The following is a 22,397-nucleotide window of genomic DNA, read 5'->3' on the forward strand; positions in this document are numbered from 1 at the left end:
CATTTCTAGTATTTGCCAAATTTGGTTGAAATCGACTTCAATCATTTTATATATTTAATTATGTGTTGTGTGGATCTTACTGATGTAAGCTGATTTCGACCAAATTTGGTAGGTAGACAGTAGAACGTGAAATAAGTGAACACACACTTTCTCAAATGCATTTTCTGCGTAAAAACGGTACCTGGGGACAAAAGTCCCCGTTCAAAAATTTCAAAGTTGACACCAATAGCACAGAAGAAACTACATCGAAGCGAATGAAATTGCACTTAGGTATAGTAGACATAAAATAAGGAAATGTGTGTTTCTCACTCTCCTTCATGAAACGGTTGGTTGTAGCAAAGAACCCCCCCAAACTTATGACCATAAAATGTCAGAATTGGTAATAAAGATAGTTTAGAAGTACCTAAAGAATATGCAAGATTTTAACGAAACTGCGTGCAGATACATTATGCTGAAAATAACATACAGTGCGTGACGGCACGAATCGTCACCGCAGAAAAGTGACATCTAATGTCAAAAACGAGAAGAAAGAAAGAAAGCCCATTAAATGTGTATAGAGGGTTGAGAAGTTTGGTTTGTAATTTAAAAAAAATCTAGGCCCAGACCATTTGAGTTACGTTCACTGTGCCCTGTGAGAGATTTACGTACCATTACTCATTCTCCGCTCGCTTTGCACACTCACAAATTTTAGTCTAGAATTCAACTCGACTATTTCCCTGGAAGCAGGAAATTTCCTTGGCTATGAATCCTGATACTATGAATTCTATTTGAAATTAATGATGCTTTCAAATCTGAAAAGACTTTGAGAATAATCTGGATAATACTTCAATAAAACATTTTTCATGTTATTTCGAATAGCATTGGTAGAAATACCAGACAAATTTGTCTGACAACCCAACATAAGTGAGAAGTAATTTGTCAAAGAATTATATCGTCAATAACATTAGTACAAATTATGTCTGGTACTTGAATACCTTCTACACCAAAAAGCATAAAATAATGACAGGACAGTAGGAGATGAGCAGCAATCGGAAAATGAATCATTCTACAACAAAAAATATTTTCTTTCTGGATTTTTACAAAATACATATCTTTAATACATAAAGTGTTTTCTTATTACAAGAGGATTAAACAAAGGCGGCAATATCAACTAACACGAGAGAAAGTATTACAATTCACAGCTCTCTTAAATATCTTTACGTGTTTTTAAAAATAGCGATAGAACCCATGAAATGTTGTAGTCAAAAGCTGCTTTTACCATCCATTCCCATCGTCATGTTTTTTTGGCTTTCTTAACTAGAGTTCGCTATCTTTGATTGAAATACCTCATCAATTGCCTTTTGATACAGAATGGAAAACGAAAATTTCGTGCCTCATAGGAATGAGACATATTACCATCCACAGAGAGGGCAAGTTCCTATTAACTATTCGAGTTCACATAATCATAACATGAATTAAAATGAAACAAACTTCTATGTAAGAAAACTAGAAATAATCGCACTGAGAACCGATTTTTTAGCCTATATGTTAATCAGTAAAATGAGTCAAATGTTTTATGTCTAGGCAGCCATGAACTTACGAAGTCTAAAAAAGTTTTGATAGTAAATATGAGGGAACATTTCAATATTTCTTTTGAAATACAAAAAATGCTCTCAATAATCCTTCATGAACCTCCTGAACCATACGGAAACGAGAGTAGAACAAGAAAGAAATTTCGCTGTGGATCTTAACGTACTTCAAAGATATTCAAGTAAATACTTTTGTAAAGTGTGTCGAGAATGCTGGCTGACGTATAGACTACTTCTTATGTTAAGGCACATTATGTTTTCATCAATTCTCCTATTGTTTCGACACTTTATAAGCACCCTATACGTTTACTATATATATATATATATATATATATATATATATATATATATATATATATATATATATATATATTATTTCTCTTGCAAGTGCTCTGAAAGCTGTTTGATTTTTGTATTCACAGTTTCTTTCTATACCATATTTTACAAACGATCTTGTAAAGCCTACAATTGATGATCCATGCCGTTTATTACTTCATCTTATTTCTTTATGATATAAATGCACATTTATAAATGGATGAGCGGAAGAACAGAGCAGGTTATTGTGAATTAATAAACAAATAAATGATAACGAGTGTTATAGTACATGTAAGAACAATACAATATATTCTTTCCGAGTTTGTGAATGTTTTAATAACAATTACTTTTCAGTATTGGTCCAGATCTCGTACGTAATGAGACTGCTAATAGTAGTTCTATGTGTGTCCTTGGTTATCAACGAATCTTCTTCAGCTAAATTTAGTCCAGCGGAGCTAGTGGAAAAGTTACGAGATGCATACATTAAATCTGGTGACCCCAATAGCCAACTTAAGGATCATAAACAAGTTCCGGAAAAGTTTAAACTCAAGGTAAAACTAAGAGTAATTTATAATTTTGTTATTCTATTTCAATATTTAGAATAGAATAATTATTACTAATATTAACTGTAAGAAAAATATTTTTTTTTCGTCATCATAGGCATTCTGCTATTATTGGTAGGTCGTTGCCAAGTGGAAAAATTTCCATGCACCACGGTCTTCAACTAACGTCTTTGTCTTTCCGTAGAAGTTTTTTTTTTAATACTATCACAGTGGCGGCGCTACAAGGGGGCGAGGAGAGACGACCGACACTCTAATATTTTTCATGCCCTCCTTCGCCCCCTCCCCATTTTTCTATGTACAACTGGTGAATAATAATAATATGTACAACCGATAATAAAATTATTCAAAGCAAAACAAGTGTGGTTGTCTCGCCTTCCAAAACATTTTCTTGCCTTCCCTCTTGCACCCCTAATATTACGAGCCTAGCACCGCCACTGGTCTATCAGCTGTACCCTCTTTCGCCTCCTCTTCTTTTTCGTGCACTTTACCCTTTAGCACATCTCTCATAATACAGTTCCTTCTCCGACAATGCTCCAACCTGTATATGTTTAATTACACATATTTTTCCCCTACTATTTCTAACACTTTCTCATCAATTTGCCGTTCGACCTAGCAAATTCTCCTCGGTCTTCTCCATATCCATATTTCAAACGCCTCCAGTCTTTCTTCATCGCTTTTGCATAATGTTCATGTTTTGTCTCAAAGACTACAATACTCCTCACCAATCATTTTATAAGTTTTTATTTTAACTCTTTATTCAAGGACCCACAAAATATACTTTTCTTCTTCGTAAATCCTTTTTTCGCTTTTCCTATTCTTGCTTATATTTCATGATAGTATTTCATGTCCTTGCTAATAATATATATATATATATATATATATATATATATATATATATATATATATATATATATATATATATATATAACAATATTTAATAGATCATTACAAATTGCACATGAGTCGAATTTTTTTTATGGAATTGAATAAGTTATGAACATTTTTTTACGAATAAATTCATGTAATATGCCTTGGTTTATTATCCAACAGATGGGAGGATAAGTAACAAACTGACTCAAGGATGGTTTTCGCATTGTTTTTTTTTTTCTTTTTTTCAGACATGTCAAGAGAGGAAGCATTCCTTACCAAGCTCTAGATCCCCCCCCCCATGTAGGTGATGAATATGGTCTCATACTAAAGCTTGATCTCCCCCTCCCCTCTGTAAAACGTATTCGAATCTCTTGAATTTCTGCATTTATATATTTGATCGTTATTTAATTATAGCTATCCTACAGAAGTAAACATATTAGTAGCACATTCTTAAATGGAAATAACATATTAAATTAGCAAAGTTGTTCTTATATTTATTCTTACGGTAATTTTGAACTTGTTTCATGTCAAAGTTTTGATTTGGGAGCGATGGCTGTAAACCCAGAAAAGAAAAGTGTTGTCTACAAATGTGCATGCGTAATCTTATTTGATGGGGAAGGGAAAAGGAAGGAAGACGGATGAAAGATGCATTAACCAAACATACTATATAGATTTATGAAAGTTTTAAGACCCCCCCCCCCATATATATATATATATATATATATATATATATATATATATATATATATATATATATATATATATATATATATACAATTTCATTAAAGGTGCTTAATGGTTACTCTTTACTTATTTTTAAGATTTTAACAAAAGAGACACTGACCAAAGCTTAAAACTTTACTTTATTTTAAATTATAATTTGTAACTGTTTCGGATATCTAGCATATCCTTCTTCAGACACGATCGAAATTAATGAAAATACAGACATATATATAAATGTTGTTATAACAGAGTTTAAATTCTTTAACCGTCATATATATATTCATTGTTATAAAAAAATTTTAAATTCTTTTAACAGTCATATATAGAGTCATTGTTGTACTTTTTTATTTTTATTTATTTATTTATTTATTTTTCTTATTTACCGAGGCCTTCAGCACATCCTATAAGTCTTCGTGTTCACTTTCCATTTAATCACTTCCTTTATTTTTGGTTCTTATAAGGGCCTTTTATTTTTATTTTTATTATTATTTTTTTATTTTTATTTATTTATTTTTTTTCTCTATGTTATTCAAACTTCCTTGCCATGATTCATTAATTGGTAATCCCCCTGTCCAGTTCATCAGTTTATCTCTTCATCAGTTTATCCATATACAAACATGTTAAGGAGACGAATCACGCAATTAATTGGGATAAGACGGAAGTATTGGAGATGGAGAAAAGAATGATAATAAGGAAGTGGAAAGAAGCGGATTGGATAAAGAAGGTAGGAAGAGATAAACTGATGAACTGGACAGGGGGATTACCAATTAATGAATCATGGCAAGGAAGTTTGAATAACATAGAGAAAAAAAAATAAATAAATAAAAATAAAAAAATAATAATAAAAATAAAAATAAAAGGCCCTTATAAGAACCAAAAATAAAGGAAGTGATTAAATGGAAAGTGAACACGAAGACTTATAGGATGTGCTGAAGGCCTCGGTAAATAAGAAAAATAAATAAATAAATAAAAATAAAAAAGTACAACAATGACTCTATATATGACTGTTAAAAGAATTTAAAAATTTTTTTATAACAATGAATATATATATGACGGTTAAAGAATTTAAACTCTGTTATAACAACATTTATATATATGTCTGTATTTTCATTAATTTCGATCGTGTCTGAAGAAGGATATGCTAGATATCCGAAACAGTTACAAATTATAATTTAAAATAAAGTAAAGTTTTAAGCTTTGGTCAGTGTCTCTTTTGTTAAAACAATTAATCCAAAGCCATGAATAGTCTTACTATTTAAGATTTTGTAGAAACAAAAAGATGTAACATTAAAACTTTTCTATGATATCTAATATACTGTACATAACAATGAAAGTGATCTTGTAGTAGATCGACTCATGGAAATGAATTTTGGAATATAGTTATCATTTTATCTTGAACTGGGATTTCATCATGTTATTTTGATTAAAATGATTAAGAATTGTATGAGGCTCAAAATTTATGCAAAAATTTAATATCTTAGAGGTCATCAAGTTAGAATGATGAAGCTCGGTAGAAAAAAAAATCCTCATTAAAAATAAGTGGACAGTGTCCTAACATTTTGAAAAATTTCCGTTTCACGGGAGTAAGGGGAGCATTTCAGATAATTTATTTTACCACTTTAAAAGTGTCGTTGTTTGTTGTTTGTGATCGCGTCGCAAGAAAGTAGCATAAAGAAATAAATTTCAGACCATAGTTAGCACTTCCATTGAGCTAGGTTCCCACCACACCCCTTCAATTAAAGGGCGTATCCTAAGGAGGATATAGGGTTCAAAATGTATGCAAAAATATAGTATCTTACTATTTTTATTATTACACTTGTAACGAAACACTCTTAAATTCAATTTCTTTCCGGATGACCGCCTTGGGCCAAAATCCGCACTTGAAGGAATAAATAAGTACAATATAACTTTGAAAACACAGACCTGACTTCCGGGGAAATAATCCTGAAAAATTAGGGAGGGTTTTTCGCCGGTACTGTATTGAAAGACCGTGTGGCGCATCCACATAATGTAAATGTCTTACTCTCATTTTTAATATATTAAATTAATTTAAAAATTATTTCAGTTGTTCAAGGATGTTACTTAGCAATGACAAACCTAGTATTTCAAATAACAAGTGCAAACAATTTATTAAATAATAAAAAAATAAAAAATAAGAGAAAAATAACTAATAGTACACAAAAAATTAACAATAGGATTAGTAGTAAAAAAAAAACAGTTTCTACAGTTTCCCAATGAAACAGCCTAGAAGACTTTTTTTTTCACAAAAGGGCAATTCCAACATGGCTTATAACAAACACTAATTTCTTCGTCTTTAAGCAGTCTAATTTTCAATAGCATAATTTGACACTTTCTCGTAACCGTATATATGTCAGTTCTTTATAATAATTTTCAAATACATTGCGTATACTCACTGGTATCCTTTGGATAAATTTTCATGCAATATTTTCATAAATAGAAAATATATTAATTTAACAAATGTAAAGAAACACACTCTACGTACCTTAAACACTGACTAACTGACGATCGACGTCAATTGATCCGTGGCTTCCATTCCGGGTTCAAAACCAACCAATCACAATCCGGACTTTAGATCACGAGGGCCTCGTCATTTAACACTGCCAGCTGGTACCAGATCTTTGAAAATATTTTCTCAATTCATAACACACCTCAGATTGAGACCAGAAAGGTAGCGTGGAAAGGGCAATGGGGATAAGGTCGTATTTCTCCATAAAAATATAACCACATAAGATCCCACCGAGAATTGAACTGAAACTACTACGCGCTTTAGATGCGTACGCTAACCATATAGTATTTTTTTTACTTTCACAATATTTGTAATAATAATAAACTGATGTTGAAAGATTAGATTATTTAATTCCACAAATTACTTGATGATAATTTTTATTATTATATGAATATTATTCTTTATAAAATAATAATATTTATGTTATTTAATATTATTATTTAATTAATTGAAGCATGTCTTTGATCTTTATTTTCAATTGTAAATTATTGATTTACTATCTTCAATACATTATTATTACTACTATTATTATTATTATTTCCATTAATGTATTTCATAATTCTTCTCATTGCATTATTTTTCATTATTATTATTATTGCCATTTGTCATAAACATATATGGGGCGTTCAATGCACAAAGGTTGAAAAACCAATTTTGGTTATTTCAGACATACTTCACATTTAAGATCTCTATCCTAAAGCTCCTTTCAGTGCTTAATATATTCATGTCTAGATACAGTAAATTACTCTTATAGTGTAGAAAACAATGTTCACTTTTCTATGTATTTGAATGGGGTTTACAAAGTTAATGCCTCTTTTTCTCACAACTTTGGTAATTTGACTTGAATTCCCTATGTGTGCTCTGAACGCTCCCAAATGTATGTATGTTTCCCTTAATGCTCTGCTGATTGTATTCCTAACGTTATCTTTATTATCTAATAATATTGATTTTTTTTTAATGTAATTGATCCAAGCATGTTAGAAAAATCAAAATACGAGTATCTCTACATTAGTTAAAGTTGATCTCAGCAAATCCTCTTTAAGCATACACCATACAATGTTAGTTAAAGAAAAAAACTGTATTGCTTTATGTTGAAATTACTACACTTATACATGTACAGTAACATTTTATTTTACTAATGTTTTTCATTTTTTGATGGTTTGATTTAACTTGTTCTGCTTCAAACTTGAAGATAATAATATTTCGAAAAAAGTTCGTGGTTACTATTTACTTCAACTTTAGATTCAAAATTTGTTATGTGCAATTTTATTCCATTATTTAGAAGGCTGATTTGGTAAAGTAGGGATATCCACTCCGGGTTTCCCTGCCTATTTCGAATTTCATGATTACCATAGACGCTAATCATAATTTAATAAAAAGTATATCGAAACATCATAACCTGAAAAGGTAATTTTAGGATTGTATGTATTTTCCTTTCCTCCGTACCTGCTAAACGAATTAATTCCATCCTTTTAATATCTTCTACAGGTTGAATTGTATTATATTTCTGCTTAATCTCTATGCCCGTAGCCAAACTGGCTCTATAAAAATTTCTTCGTGAGTACCTTAGGATTCTAAAATATGTATTTTTGGGATAGCGCACACGTATTAGTTCCTAAGTGAAATCTTGATCCGACTACGGTAGGTCCCATAGTTTTGGAGCTATGAGCCATTAAAGTTCATTTTTTCGGCAACCTATAACTGCGAAAGGAAGCATTCGTGCACTCAGGTTGGTCTATACTTTTCGTCTTATCTTGGTGTCAGGAATCACCTCCCAAACGTTGCCGGTGTTGTTTTGAAACACCCTGTATACATATACAAACAGAAGGTGCATGGACCAAGCTGTAACTTTCAGCTGAAAGATGAACATTACAACTCTATCAATTGCTAAATATTTTTTTAAAATATATTGTTCGATGAATCGATAATTTCCTACGCTGTCATTTATTTTAACGAATGTTTAAAATTTTGTACATTGTTAATTAAGGAGTAATTAACAGTAGTTTAACAGTTATTTAATGAGTTCTGGTGAAACTGAGTACTATAAGATTCCAATATTTTTGAGTTACAACAGGGATACAAATAAGCAACAAAATTTTACTCGCCCAAGAAAAGAGCTATTAGCCCACACCCAATAATAGAAATCATTTACTTTCCTTCGGTACGATATTAAATAATCGCCCGCACTGATGAACTACTCGCACCGAGCGAGTGGGCGAGTAGTTATTTGCATCCCTGAGTTACAGTATTACGGATTGGCTGAATCATATTTGGAAGTGATATATCACACTATATCATATATAATATATATAAATTTAAACTGCTTCTTATGTTTCATATTAAACAAGATTTTGCATTCACTATATTTACAAGAAAAGGGTAAGTTATAATTGTATCACTTAACCCTTGTGACAATTATTTCATCGAAGTTTATCACAATCATTTCCAATGTGTAACAAAAATAAATAACTGTATGTTATAATCTTTGTAGCTATTCTACATTTCTGTACTGATTTAGAATTATAAATAATCGAGGTCTTAAATTTTATCTTAGTGGAAAACGTTAAGTATAAATTGTTGAGTTGGAATTATTTCAACTGATTTACATTCTTTGAACACAGCTAAACATTTTACTTCCAACTAAAAAAAAAAAAAAGTTTGAAAATATATTTTTTTAACTTTCTTTTATATAGTTTTGGCAGAAGAACGTTCCGAATAAATTCATGTGTCAAACAGAAAGTTTTCGCTCACGCAATCGTCCAAAAAGTGTTCACAAACTGAGGCCAGGAGATATTGACGTAGTAGGAGCTATGGGAAACAGTCTTACTTCTGGAATGGCTAGTTTAGCCTTTAGCATTTTCCAACTACCTATTGATTTCAAGGGAGTCTCCTGGAGTGGAGGTAAGTTGTGTGTGATCCAGTGGCTAATCCGGCTTCAAGTTGTCCCTTCTTTAGTGGAGTCATATTGAAAGTGGTGGAGTATGTTCCATTTGAAATCCCGATGTTACGACTTTCTTTAGATCCCAGCGTAAAAATACTTTAAGTTTATAATTTCATTTTATGTGAACGTATATATATATATATATATATATATATATATATATATATATATATATATATATATCTGTGTGTGTGTGTATGTATGTATGTTTTACATGAATGTGGTACTTCCTTTTCTGGTAACTACTGACCGGATCTAAACAAAATTTGATGATGATCAGGCAGTCCATTGTCAAATGAATAAAATTCGTTGGTACATTAGTGGCCGACTTTGGCTAGGAAAAGGTTGGGCTCGGCTTGACTCATTATGGTGGACTTACTCTATTTTTCTGTAATTATTGTCCAGATCTAAAGCACATTTGTGAGGCAAGTAGCCCATAGTGTAAGGGATAGAGATCGTTATATTTAGTGATGAGCGCAAATTCTTAGTCTTGAAGTTTCTGCAAGACTCTTGCATGCAAGACCAAGACCAAGAACAAGAATCCCGATGCAAGACCAAGACCAAGACCAAGGGGTGTAAGATCAAGACCAAAACCAAGACTCTTGCGCAAAAGTTATGCACAAGCACTGGCTCAGTGGTAAACCGGTTCAACTCTGGTGCATAGGGTCCCTGGTTCGATCCCAGCTTGCGCAATGTAGGTTTTCTAGTGGACAAACACTGTTTGCGTAGGTTTCCTCGGGTTTTTCCGTTTCCTCCTACTTTCTTCATTCCACCATTTCATTCATTTCTCATCATCACCCTCTCCCTTAGCCTCTGCATAATTGTGGGGCGTTAAACTAGGAATTTCATTTCATTTCGAAATATATTGCTGTTGTTCTTTCAAAACTAAAGAGAAATGTAGTATTAAACATAGGTAATTCCGTACACCATAGGTGTCGACTAAACGGGTATGGCCTTGGCTCTGAGGTTCCAGCATCCGTTGAAAACTTTTAATGTGTGCTCACAAAATTAATATCGAAATTACATTTTCATGACGTTGACAAAAACTTAGCTATGTGACCGCAAGTTTGATTTTATGGGCGGATGTTTATACGTTGAATAATAATCAATATAACTTTTAGCCTCCTTATGTACGTATATGCACATCGAGGATTGAGCGATATAACATTATACAACAATAATCAATTTTCAGAAGTAGCATTGATCTTGTACAATAATTTCAAATAATTTGGAGTTTGTTGTTATAAAAGTAACGAAAAAAAAAGTTTTGTCGCTTTTTGTAGAGGTCTGTTCCATTGGCCCTCACATCCTGAGTTGAATGCTTATGGAGATAAGGCGAAGGTCAGTTGTTGGTGTGAAATTCATAAGAAAATTTGAAAACTGTAACTTCATAGACATCAGCACGGGTGTCTCTGGTGAGGGGAACGAGGGGGCCTTATCCCCCCCCCCCAATATTTTGAAGTGCAAAATATTCAATATTCTATTCTACTAATTTATTTACTTACGACAAAATAACATATAAACAGGACTTTAAAATCTTACTTGCAAGTACTAGCTAGCAAAAAAATCTACTTACCAGACCATTTTGCAGTCAACGTTTATACAAATAAGCGGAACTCATTTTGCGACGTAGTAAACACATCAATAAATTTTTTACTTTGTTTATTGGCATGTCTCTTACAAATAAAAAAAGAGTAACATCTACTATTTATTCTTGAATTCACGTTTTTGATTGATCGGACTTTACTCGCCAAATGTAAAAAAGCACTCGCCACAGGCGAGCGGGCGAGTAAATATTTCAAGCCCTGCATATAAATAATATTAATTATATTTATTTGGAATATAATATTCAGGCTGTGAAACGATTATAACAGAGTTCTTGATATGTCTCGGGGGGTCCATGAAGGTAAGCAGAAAGGTAACAAATGGAATCAAAGATAATATACAGGTACTAGCATTTAAATCACTCTCTTTCATGCCCCTTCCCCCCAAATTTTACATGCCAGAGACACCAGTGGACATCAGCATCAAATACTAAAACTTAGATTGGAAAGAATAACATTTTCATAAAGTTTGATGTAGTTAAAACTTGCGAACAACAATATTAAAAAGTTTAAGGCGTTTTTTTTTAAGTACAAAAAGTAAAGGAGGTGTAGAGAACGCATGAGAGGTATCAGCATGCTCTTCGGTTCAAAATAGTAACGATTCTATGAACGCTACTGTATTTTGATGATGTTATGAATGTGTGATCTGAGTAGTCTATATTCTGATCTACTAGTCAGTGACAGCAAGTACATTATAAGGTGTCGCGAGACATGGACTTAGGACCCCCGTTAGTCATAACATAGATCTAGTCGATAATTACGCTCAATTGATGAAACTAGGATTAATTTGTTGACAAATCGCTCTTCCTGCTGAAGTGATATTACTCTACCTGGAAATAGATGTAACTGTTTTCACAGTTATTCCAGACTTATGAGACCATTTAAACATTCAGATAGCATTTTCCTTAAAAAGGAAATATAGATTTTAAGAAAGTTCAATTTTTATTTATTTTAAAACAAAATTACGGGAAATTTGGAGGATAAATTGCCTGGTTGTTATAGAAAGCTTTAAACCTGATTTTATTATTTCCTTAATTATGAATCTGTAATGAATATGAGTGGCAATGCATGACTAGGATACTAGATTACATTGTCACTCTATGTCTCACATAATATCACTGTGAGAATCAACATTAAACTTCGAACCAATTCTATAACAAACAGTTCAGATCTTACGTTGATGTAGAAATAATTCCTCTTTATTATTATTCTTTTCAGGTGGTGACAAGACGTGGAAAGAATACCTGACATTACCAAATATACTGAAGGAGTTTAATCCTAACTTGATTGGCTTCTCTACAGGGCCGTCAGATATACTTGTCACGGATTCACGTTTCAATGTTGCTCAGACAGGTGCAGACGATGATGATTTACGAAATCAAGCTAGGTATCTCACCCAGAGAATGATTGCTGACCCCGATGTTAACATGGAAGAGGATTGGAAGGTAACTGACATTAATAAATTAAAGTCTTTATAGTCAAGTTTTACTTTTTAGCCCAACAACTCACCTTAGGTTTCTTTAAAAATTTTGAATAAATTTGGCATGAAAAATGTTCTTTCTTATGTTGAACTATTTGCGAACGAATGCGTTGGAAGGGGATGGATAATAATTCTCGAATAGCACAATCAAATCTCGATCTTTTCTTTCTACTAAGCATATACACAGTTTTTCTTTATTCAACTCAAGCTTTTACATACTGATAGCAAAATAACAAAGGGAAATACTGCAGAGATAGAAACTTTCTAATTCTGCAGAGATGCTATATATGTGCCTCAGGTACTGTGGCACACATCAATCCTGTATTTCAGTTTTTGTATTGCACGTTCCAGTATGTCATGGTTAACATTCGTGGCTGCATGCACAGTGCTCTTGCAATTGTGCAAAATCACCTGGCACAGGAAAAGCATACATACGATGTAACCCCACATCAAAGTTGCGCGGGTTGAGTTACACAAGAGATTCGTATTTAGCAAATTATAAGATCAAAAAAAATTGATTGTCCCCAGTAAACGCGTGTTTCATTGCCTATTTCTGATCCATAGTCACTGGAGGCCAATTTTGAAATAGAAAGTATGAAATGTTCTTGAGATTATTGTAATCCAGAAACAGTTGGGTAAACGAGGACTGAAAATATTGTCGAGATACCTTTTTAAATATACAGTTACACATTAAAACTTACGGAGAAAAAGTATAACAGCAATAATACGTAATCTAACATTTAAATTTCTTTCCTCTTTACAGATTATTACTGTCAACATAGGAGTCAATGACTTGTGTACTTATCACTGTCACAATGGCACTGCTAACAGTCCTGAAATCCATAAAAAGCACCTGCAAGAAGCTCTAGATTATCTCCATGAAAATGTTCCGAGAGCATTAGTGAATTTAGTCCCTGTGTTTAGTAAGTATTGGAAAAAATGACTACTTTAAAAAGGACACTAACTCTGTTGATTAGAGAAAATAACGTTTGCTTGTTCGGTGACTTCCCTTACATTTGCCAGAAATGTTTCTCTTCTCGTTACGAAAGTAAATCACTACTTTGTAATTTTGATATTCAAAAAGCTACTTTCTTGTTTCAAACCTGATTTAAAACTGGTTTTCATTTTCAAAGCTTTTTAAACAAATTTAAAGTTGCCAACTGGTTCTATAATTTTTTCTGAACCTTCTAAAATTTCATGGTCATTTTACTAATCATCACCAAAAGACACTTATTTTTCCAACGACTTCACAGTAGAATTTCAATGTGTATTCATCTGGTTTAAGTTGATTTATTAATGAGCTAGACATACAGTACTTTTACCATGATAGGGAGTATTACAGTCACTATGTATAAACACATATTATAATATATGGTTTGATTCATATGAACATACTTTATCATACAATACAAGAAGTATAAGGATATTTAATAACTTTATATAGTAACGAATTAATTAATCATGGGCAGGAGAAATCTCTGCAAAAGTATTGAAATTTAACTGCATAGGTTTAATTCTCTCCGTACTGAAATAGTATATTATGCAAATTTTCATTTTTTTTTTAAATGTACGAGTACCTCAGGTGAATTGTATTTGTCATCACTAAAAGACTATAATCCACTGACTTACTAACACTATAAAGATAAATAAATATAAAAGATTTGTTGATCCAAAAAGCATGCAGTTCTAATAGTCACTTAGTTTCTCTTGCTGTGAAGATGACTGTCTATCATACAAATGTTTATACCTAATCATAAATCAGATGTTTGACTAATAAGCAATACAAAATTTTAATTTAAGCAAATGATATTTATTTTTATACTTATTTTCCTTGAAGATGTAATGGCTTACAAGAGAATGAAAGTTCCTGGAGAATGTCAATTGGCATATGCTTTGGAATGTAATTGCCTGTTTGGATTTCGAGAAGACATTAACACCCAGTTGACAAAGTGGCTGATGAATGAATACCACAGAGTAGAAAAGGAGTTGGTAAGGGTTATATTTATGAACATTACAAATTAGGAAGTCTATACTTTAACATTGGTAGAAAATGTTGCAGCATACATACTATACCCGTTGCCGATTTTCAGTCTTTTTTCTTCTACGATATAATCTTTACCAATATGTAGAGGATACTGTAGATCTCGTTAGTTAAATGTACGGATGAGAATACTTTCGATGGGTAAAGCAAACAGTGATGTTGCAAAATTCATCCAAATAAGGGGGCTAAAAAGAATTGTCTTTAGTTTCTCTGATTAATTAATAGCCATCCTTATGAAACCTATCCAACCCAGGGTAATTCTATGGAATTTGGAGGTGCCCTATCGTCGATACCTTCGCCGCCTTGCATCAGTAACTATGGGCAAGCTCCTGGTAACTGATGACGTCCCACCCTGAATTTTTGCCACTTTGGGAGTTATTGGCGCCTTCGGCTGCTCCTACCAGCAACTATACCTACATAATAAGTTCTTTTAAAACTTTTCAACGAAAGCAAAGCTATAAACACCACAATATGCACTCACTTCTAACCGAGCACACCATTCAGCACCGAAGGCTATATAATATGTGAAATTGCAATATAACGTGGGATCCCAACCAAAGGAGATCCCACAGGGAATCAAATCCGAGTCTCCTGCGCTGTAGGGGCGTACGCTATCTATATAGCTATGAGGGAGTTCTGATTCTAGTATTAGATAACCCTACAGAGACTTAAGTGAATGTACGGTTCTCGAGAAAATTGAAAAGGGACTATCTGTATAATATGTGGTATTATTCGGGAATTACGAGAACTCAGAGTATATAAGGACATATAGTTAGCCACAGATTCTTGTTCTTTCCGTACAATTGGTGTTGTCAGATCTTTTTGGAAAGAAAATAGAAAATACTTTACGATTTTTAGGGAAAAAACGAAAATATGTAATATTCATAATTTGCACATATCAGATTTATAGCCTATATAATTTCACATAGTAAAGTTAGTAAAGTAAAGTAATTTTAATTGGAAACTGAGGCAGATTTATTAAAAATAATTGCAGCACACAAAACACTAAAAAAGTGTTACAACAACCGACGGAAGTTCCGGATCCCATGTTAAGGTATAAGTCTTCGTCTCATACAGTCTCTGTGCGGAAGGGAACGCTAAGCCGAAACAGAACTGGCTAAGTATATTACACAGATCTTTATTCCAATTTAATAGTATTTTAATAAAAACTTTACGTCTTCTAATAGTTCTATATCTATTTTTATACGTTCGAAAAAACATTGCAGAATATGTCGAAATCCACAATGATTTGAATTCTGCTTTTATTAGTTCGCAATAGCCCCTATTACTGACATCAGTATTTCACAATCGACCGAAATTGCGATATGATAGATACAGTGTTGACAGACGAAAGCTAAGATGTTATTCTTAAAAGTTAGTTGTTCTTAAAAATAAGGTTGAGGTGTCGGTTAGATAGGATATAAAAACGCAACCTGTTGCATTTTCTCTCTGAATACAGCTATATCGTTGGGTATCCTTGTTAATAATCTGGGAGAATTCAGTTCCTTTAATTTAAAAAAATAAATATTTTATCGCACAAGTATATAAAAACTTTTAAGTGTCTAGGGCTATCATTCTTTTCATTTATTGAAAAACCGAAAGAAATTGTTTTATAAAGAAATAACAATGAATAACGTAAAACACGGCAGAACGTAAAACTTACGGGAAAAACGTAAGATCTGACAACCCTACGTATAATACAAAATATATGATAATAATAATAATTTTCTTAGGATCAGACAATAAGAGACAATACGTCCAAGTACAATTTCCAGTGTACAAAGTTGCATGAGATTATAAACTTAGTTCTTAAAAAGTAAATCATGTATTAAATAAATTAATTAAAACCACCCTCAACCTGTCACAAAATATAGATAGAGTTGCTCCTGAAGTAAATCTAAATCCTGAATAAATACATCAATGACATTGGCCAAATCACTGCTAGTTGATAAACATTTATATATAGGAACATGTTTTAGACAGGTGGCACTTACAAACCTACTCAAATTCCTTGCATAATGACTCGGAACATAAAAAGTTGTTATATAGTAGACAGTGATGAAAATTTTCCGGAAAATTTTGAAACGGAAAATGTTCCGATTCATAAAAACATACTCCACTTATTCCTACAGCATTGTTTAGTAAAGATGTGAGGTGGAAAATTTTCTATATTTTTCCAGAAAATTTTCCGTTAACAAATATCAGTGATCAAGTAATAAATCGTCAGTATTCAAAAAATTGATTGAATTCATATATAGAAATGTTGAAAAGTGAAAGATCGTTTAGAGAATCTGAAAATTTTCATGGCTTAGACAATTTTCAGTACTATGTATAAACAAGTGGAACAATTTTTCATCAATCGAAAAATTGTTTGTCCTCTAAAGTGATGAAAATTTTCCGGAAAATTTTCTGATTCATAAAAACATACTCCACTTATTACTACATCGTTGTTTAGTCGAGATATGAGGTGGAAAATTTTCTTCTATATTTTTCGGGAAAATTTTCTTCTATATTTTTCCGGAAAATTTTCCGTTCTTAACAAATATCAGTGATCAAGTAACAATTCGTCAGTATTCAAAAAATTGATTGAATTCATATATAGAAATGTTAAAAAGTGAAAGATCGTTTAGAGAATCTGAAAATTTTCATGGCTTAGACAATTTTCAGTACTATGCATGAACAAGTGGAACAATTTTTCATCAATCGAAAAATTGTTTGTCCTCTAAAGTGATGAAAATTTTCCGGAAAATTTTCTGATTCATAAAAACATACTCCACTTATTCCTACATCATTGTTTAGTCGAGATATGAGGTGGAAAATTTTCTTCTATATTTTTCCGGAAAATTTTCCGTTCTTAACAAATATCAGTGATCAAGTAACAAGTCGTCAGTATTCAAAATATTGATTGAATTCATATATGGAAATGTTAAAAAGTGAAAGATCGTTTAGAGAATCTGAAAATTTTCATGGCTTAGACAATTTTCAGTACTATGTATGAACAAGTGGAACAATTTTTCATCAATTGAAAAATTGTTTGACCTCTAAAGTGATGAAAATTTTCCGGTAAATTTTCTGATTCATAAAACATTCTCCACTTATTCCTACATCGTTGTTTAGTCGAGATATGAGGTGGAAAATTTTCTTCTATATTTTTCCGGAAAATTTTCCGTTCTTAACAAATATCAGTGATCAAGTAACAATTCGTCAGTATTCAAAAAATTGATTGAATTCATATATGGAAATGTTAAAAATTGAAAGATCGTTTAGAGAATCTGAAAATTTTCATGACTTAGACAATTTTCAGTACTATGTATGAACAAGTGGAACAATTTTTCATGAATCGAATGAATAAGTGGAGTATGTTTTTATGAATCGGAAAATATTCATGACTTTTAATAAATTGAAATTTTAAATAATAGAATTGGATATTTGTACTCTACGAACTCGAGGTATGTTCTCTGCACTTTGCATACACGCACATACACACAGAGAGAGAGAGAGAGAGAGAGAGAGAGTAGTTGAATTGAGTTGATTTTGAGTTTAACGTCCCTTTCAACACCGAGACTATATAAAACGGTACCAACTGATTAACGTTGAATCCGAACTACATGGGCTCCCGCTGGAAATCGAAGCCAGGTTTTCCATGCCAAAGGCGCGTATGCTAACCGCTTAGCAACGAAGGAGCTCGCAGAGCAAGAGAGAGAGAGAGAAATACTGTAAAATTTTATTTCCCAACCTGAAATAGAAAATTTTCCGGTTCCCGAAAGCTAATTAGAAAATTATAATTTGTTGCTGACTAACTTTTCTCTACTCAAATTCTATTTTGTAGCTCTATGTGTAGTTAAAAATAGTGGAAAATTTTCACCTAACATCACTATACATAATATTCAAAATTGTCAGGCCTATGAAAAGTGTTTTCCAGTTGTTTCTACATCGTGATGAAAATTTTCCGATCTATGAAAATTCCTCTCGCTAGTTTCTACAGAGCAATAAAACTTTCCGATTCACAAAAAAGTTGTTTTACTTCTTGCTTCAAAATCATGAAAACTTTCCGACTCATAAAAAGTTCTTCAATTTTTCCATATAAGACAGAAAATATTTCGATTTATGAAAAATTGTTTAACTTATTCTACATAGTACTGAAAATTGTTTGAGCCATGAAAATTTTCAGATTCTTTAAACGATCTTTCACTTTTTAACATTTCTATACATAAATTCAATCAATTTCATGATTGCTGAGAAATTGTTATTTGATTACTGATTTTTTTTAGATGGGAAAATTTTCCGGAAAAATGTAGCGGAAAATTTTCCACCTCAGATCACTAATAGTAGATAACAAGTTCACTTTCAGATGTAAGATAGAATGCAATAATTTGAGGTTCGTAATGGTCATTCTCTACGATAACTTCAAAATGTCCAATGTCAATCTGACATTTTTACAGTTTTTCTTTCGTAAAACATTTAGATTTCCAACGTAACCATGGCAAAAGTAAGTTTTTAGGTATATTTTTTATAAGTTTAGGTCATTCGCAGATATGGTGATGTAAAAGAAGGGGAACTTAGACACGAGTACGAAACATATATTGCATTTGGAGCTAGTGTAATACACGATGATTAGGGCTATAAATTTGGCAAACAAAAGAATCCAACAGGCTCCCTCTACAACATCCACTGTTATCGTTGATCCAGGTATATACTATTAAATTACGTCTTCAGTACGCTTTTCCAGCTCAAAAAGAATAAGATATTGTTCACATCAAAGTCACATGTTTTCTTATCAAAGTTGGAAGCCATCTTACCCATATTGAGGGCTTTATGATTGTCTACTTCGAGCTATTTTTATTGAGATTCTGACCAATAAGTCTCTATTTAAAACTACTATTTGATTGTTGATTTTATATTAAAATATATGGGCAGTGAGCTCACCAATACTTAAGAAAAATCTACAGGTAATAGTTTATCTTGATTAAAAAAAAAAACTTAGTTTGTCTTACTGAAATATAAAATGTGCCTATCTACACACAAAACAGCTGACAGCGCTAGTGATTGTGCCAAAAAATTATATTGCATATTTTGAGATCTTGATGCGAAATGTCATTATTATTATTATTATTATTATTATTATTATTATTATTATTATTATTATTATTATTATTATTATTATTATTATTATTATTATTATTATTATTAGCAGTAGTAGTAGTAGTAGTAGTTGTTGTTGTTATATCTGAGCACGTTGCTGTAATATAATTCGATTTCTCCAAGGCCTTTGATAAATTACCTCATTATATTTTGATAAAGAAATTAGAATTGTATTATCTTTGCATTTCATTTATAATGTGGTTGATATCTTATTTGTTGTGTAGAAAATTTGTTATTAGGTACAGTTGTTGTGTCTGTGATATCTACAGTACTTAATCTGGTGTTCCTCAGGGTTCCAATTTGGTTCAGCTTTTATTTCTCAATGACAAGAGACATCCAATGAATTATTGGGATAAATGCAATCAACTCATCGACAAACGCAACCAATCTCGCTGTTTACTAATTTTTAATTTTTGAAGTTCTACGATTGATTATTCTGTACTCTGCTATTTACGCTTCTCACAATTTACGCAGTTTTGCTGTTTTAGTCATTGTATACTCATTGTTCATTCTAATTGTAGGTTGAAAGTGGACGATACGATACTAAAGACGATTTTACGGTTGTCCTACAACCTTTCACCCTCCGAACAGCCTGGGGAAAAGATGTAGAAACATCTTTGTTTGGCATCGACTGCTTCCACTTCAGTCAGAGAGGCAATGCGTGTGGTAAGTACAAGTATATACAATGTATATACAAATACAGTTTTCGTTTTCATTTTAACGTTTAATATTTAATTAATACAATTGAATTACCGGTTATAATTAGAAATAGTGATTCTGCAATTTGATTTTCCAAATAGAAATCATATTTAGGAAGAAGAAAAATCTGCTTTGTGGTTCTTTGAATAAATAATTAAGAAACAGATTCATAAAATGTCTTGTGTGGAGTGTTGTACTCGATGCGGTAGAAACATAGACATTATGAAAAAGAAACGAAGACAGACTGAGGGCTTTTTAAATGTGGTTGTGGAGAAGAATACAGAAAATTAACTGGGTCGATCGATAAAACAACTGCAAAGCAGCAGATACGTTTTATGTAGGAAATTGGCTGCGAAGGATCTACATCATGAGGCATGCTATAAATTATAATGTCAGGAAAAAGGAGTAAGAAAAAGGCTCCAGTTAATGGTCTTAAAACAGAAAATAGGTACGCTGAGACGAAGATGTAAGAAGAGTTCTGCTAATGGATTTTTTTTTTGTCCGCGATGCCATTAATGGTAGATTACCTACGATGATGATAGTATATAGTATTTTCATTTATATACACTCAACAATTTTCATTTATTTACACTCAAAGACAAAAGCAGGCAAAGGTGATCTTAATGTTTTGCTGCATCCAATACTCGTTGGAAAGATTTTGGGGTTTGTAAAAGATGAATTGTTCCGTAATTTGTATTACTCCATCGTATTACTTAATCGCATACTCCAAACAGAATAAAATGCAACAATATTAAGAAATAATAAATAACTAGTAGTGTTGTGCATTGTTAAAACAAACAATTCTCCCTCTCACTAATTTCAACCTCTGAGGGGCCGTGTACTGTAGTCATCAACGCTCCTGTCTTTAGTGCAAGCGGTCCTGTGTTCGGTTCCCGATAAGGACATTCGATCGAAAAAGTGTAAAAGCTTTTTCAGGTCAGCCATCCTGAGTGAAGCCCTGGGTTTTTCTCATTCACACCAGGCAAATGCTGGAATCGTACCTAACATATAGGTTCAATGCCGCTTCCTCCCTTCCCTATCCTCGAATAGTGTGATCGTCGAGGGACGTCATCCGTCATACATGACGGGCTAAAATGGTCATAGATGCCGAAAGCCCCGAAATCTAATTCCTAAATCCTAAACTAAGTTCAGCCCCAAACTACAGGTATAAGTCTCAAATCTCCGACAAAACGCAATGTTCTAAAAACTCTGAGTGTGCTCTGGACCATTCTAAGGGCAAGTGATTGAGGCGGTTGGAAACTCAAAGAAACAAGTTAGACCATATTCAACAAAACTGTATTTTGTTTCAGAAAGTTGAAATAATGGTAATCATTGTGAAGCCTTAAGAAGTGTACTCCATCTTCCATGAAAATCTAACATTTTTGCGAAAAAAATACCTTAGATTATATTTTTTTAGTCGGAGGAGAGAGTAATTCATTCCACATTAGGAGGCTAAATTCGCCGCTCATTCTTGACTGAGCGGAAGTTCTGGAACTGCAAGGCTATTCATAGTACAGTTACAGTCATGGAATGGCTCTCTAATAGTTAAATTTAATATTTTAAATTGAAAACAAACGTAAAAACCATTATTATCAACGCACCTTACACAGGTACTTGTGGTTCGTTGACTTGCCATGTTGTTAGCCAATACTTTCGTTAGAGTTGTCAACAGGTGCTATAAGCAACGATATGGTGAAATTTGTATTTACATGAGTAGGTTGGCTTAACAGAGTGAAAATATTTGGGAGAAGGAAGCCATCTATTAGTTTTATTCAAAATTACAGATTTGAAACCAATGTTTTCTTCTATATTATTTAGTGACAAAATATATATCAAAACATTAGTTCAGCCACGTCCGTTGCTGAAAGAAGTGGGATAAGTAGAATAAAATTTTCTTTTTCTTCAGTTTTGCAATAATTTTACC

The 22,397-nt window shown here is 32.3% G+C and overlaps 1 protein-coding gene across 1 annotated transcript in view; it reads left to right on the forward strand.

The window, feature by feature from the left end:
• The window catches only part of LOC145667133 (phospholipase B1, membrane-associated-like), a 30,641-nt gene that overhangs the window by 4,696 nt on the left and 3,548 nt on the right, over window positions 1-22,397 (forward strand). Inside the window, exons 2-7 of the mRNA XM_081734876.1 lie at window positions 2,238-2,434; window positions 9,260-9,467; window positions 12,330-12,556; window positions 13,355-13,514; window positions 14,429-14,580; window positions 20,296-20,440. Coding sequence (XP_081591002.1) covers window positions 2,261-2,434; window positions 9,260-9,467; window positions 12,330-12,556; window positions 13,355-13,514; window positions 14,429-14,580; window positions 20,296-20,440 — 1,066 coding nt within the window. The 5' untranslated portion in view covers window positions 2,238-2,260. The remainder of the gene's footprint in view (window positions 1-2,237; window positions 2,435-9,259; window positions 9,468-12,329; window positions 12,557-13,354; window positions 13,515-14,428; window positions 14,581-20,295; window positions 20,441-22,397) is intronic.

This window comes from Thermobia domestica, chromosome 1, assembly GCF_964235325.1.
Source record: "Thermobia domestica chromosome 1, izTheDome1.hap1.1, whole genome shotgun sequence".
Taxonomy (NCBI): domain Eukaryota; kingdom Metazoa; phylum Arthropoda; class Insecta; order Zygentoma; family Lepismatidae; genus Thermobia; species Thermobia domestica.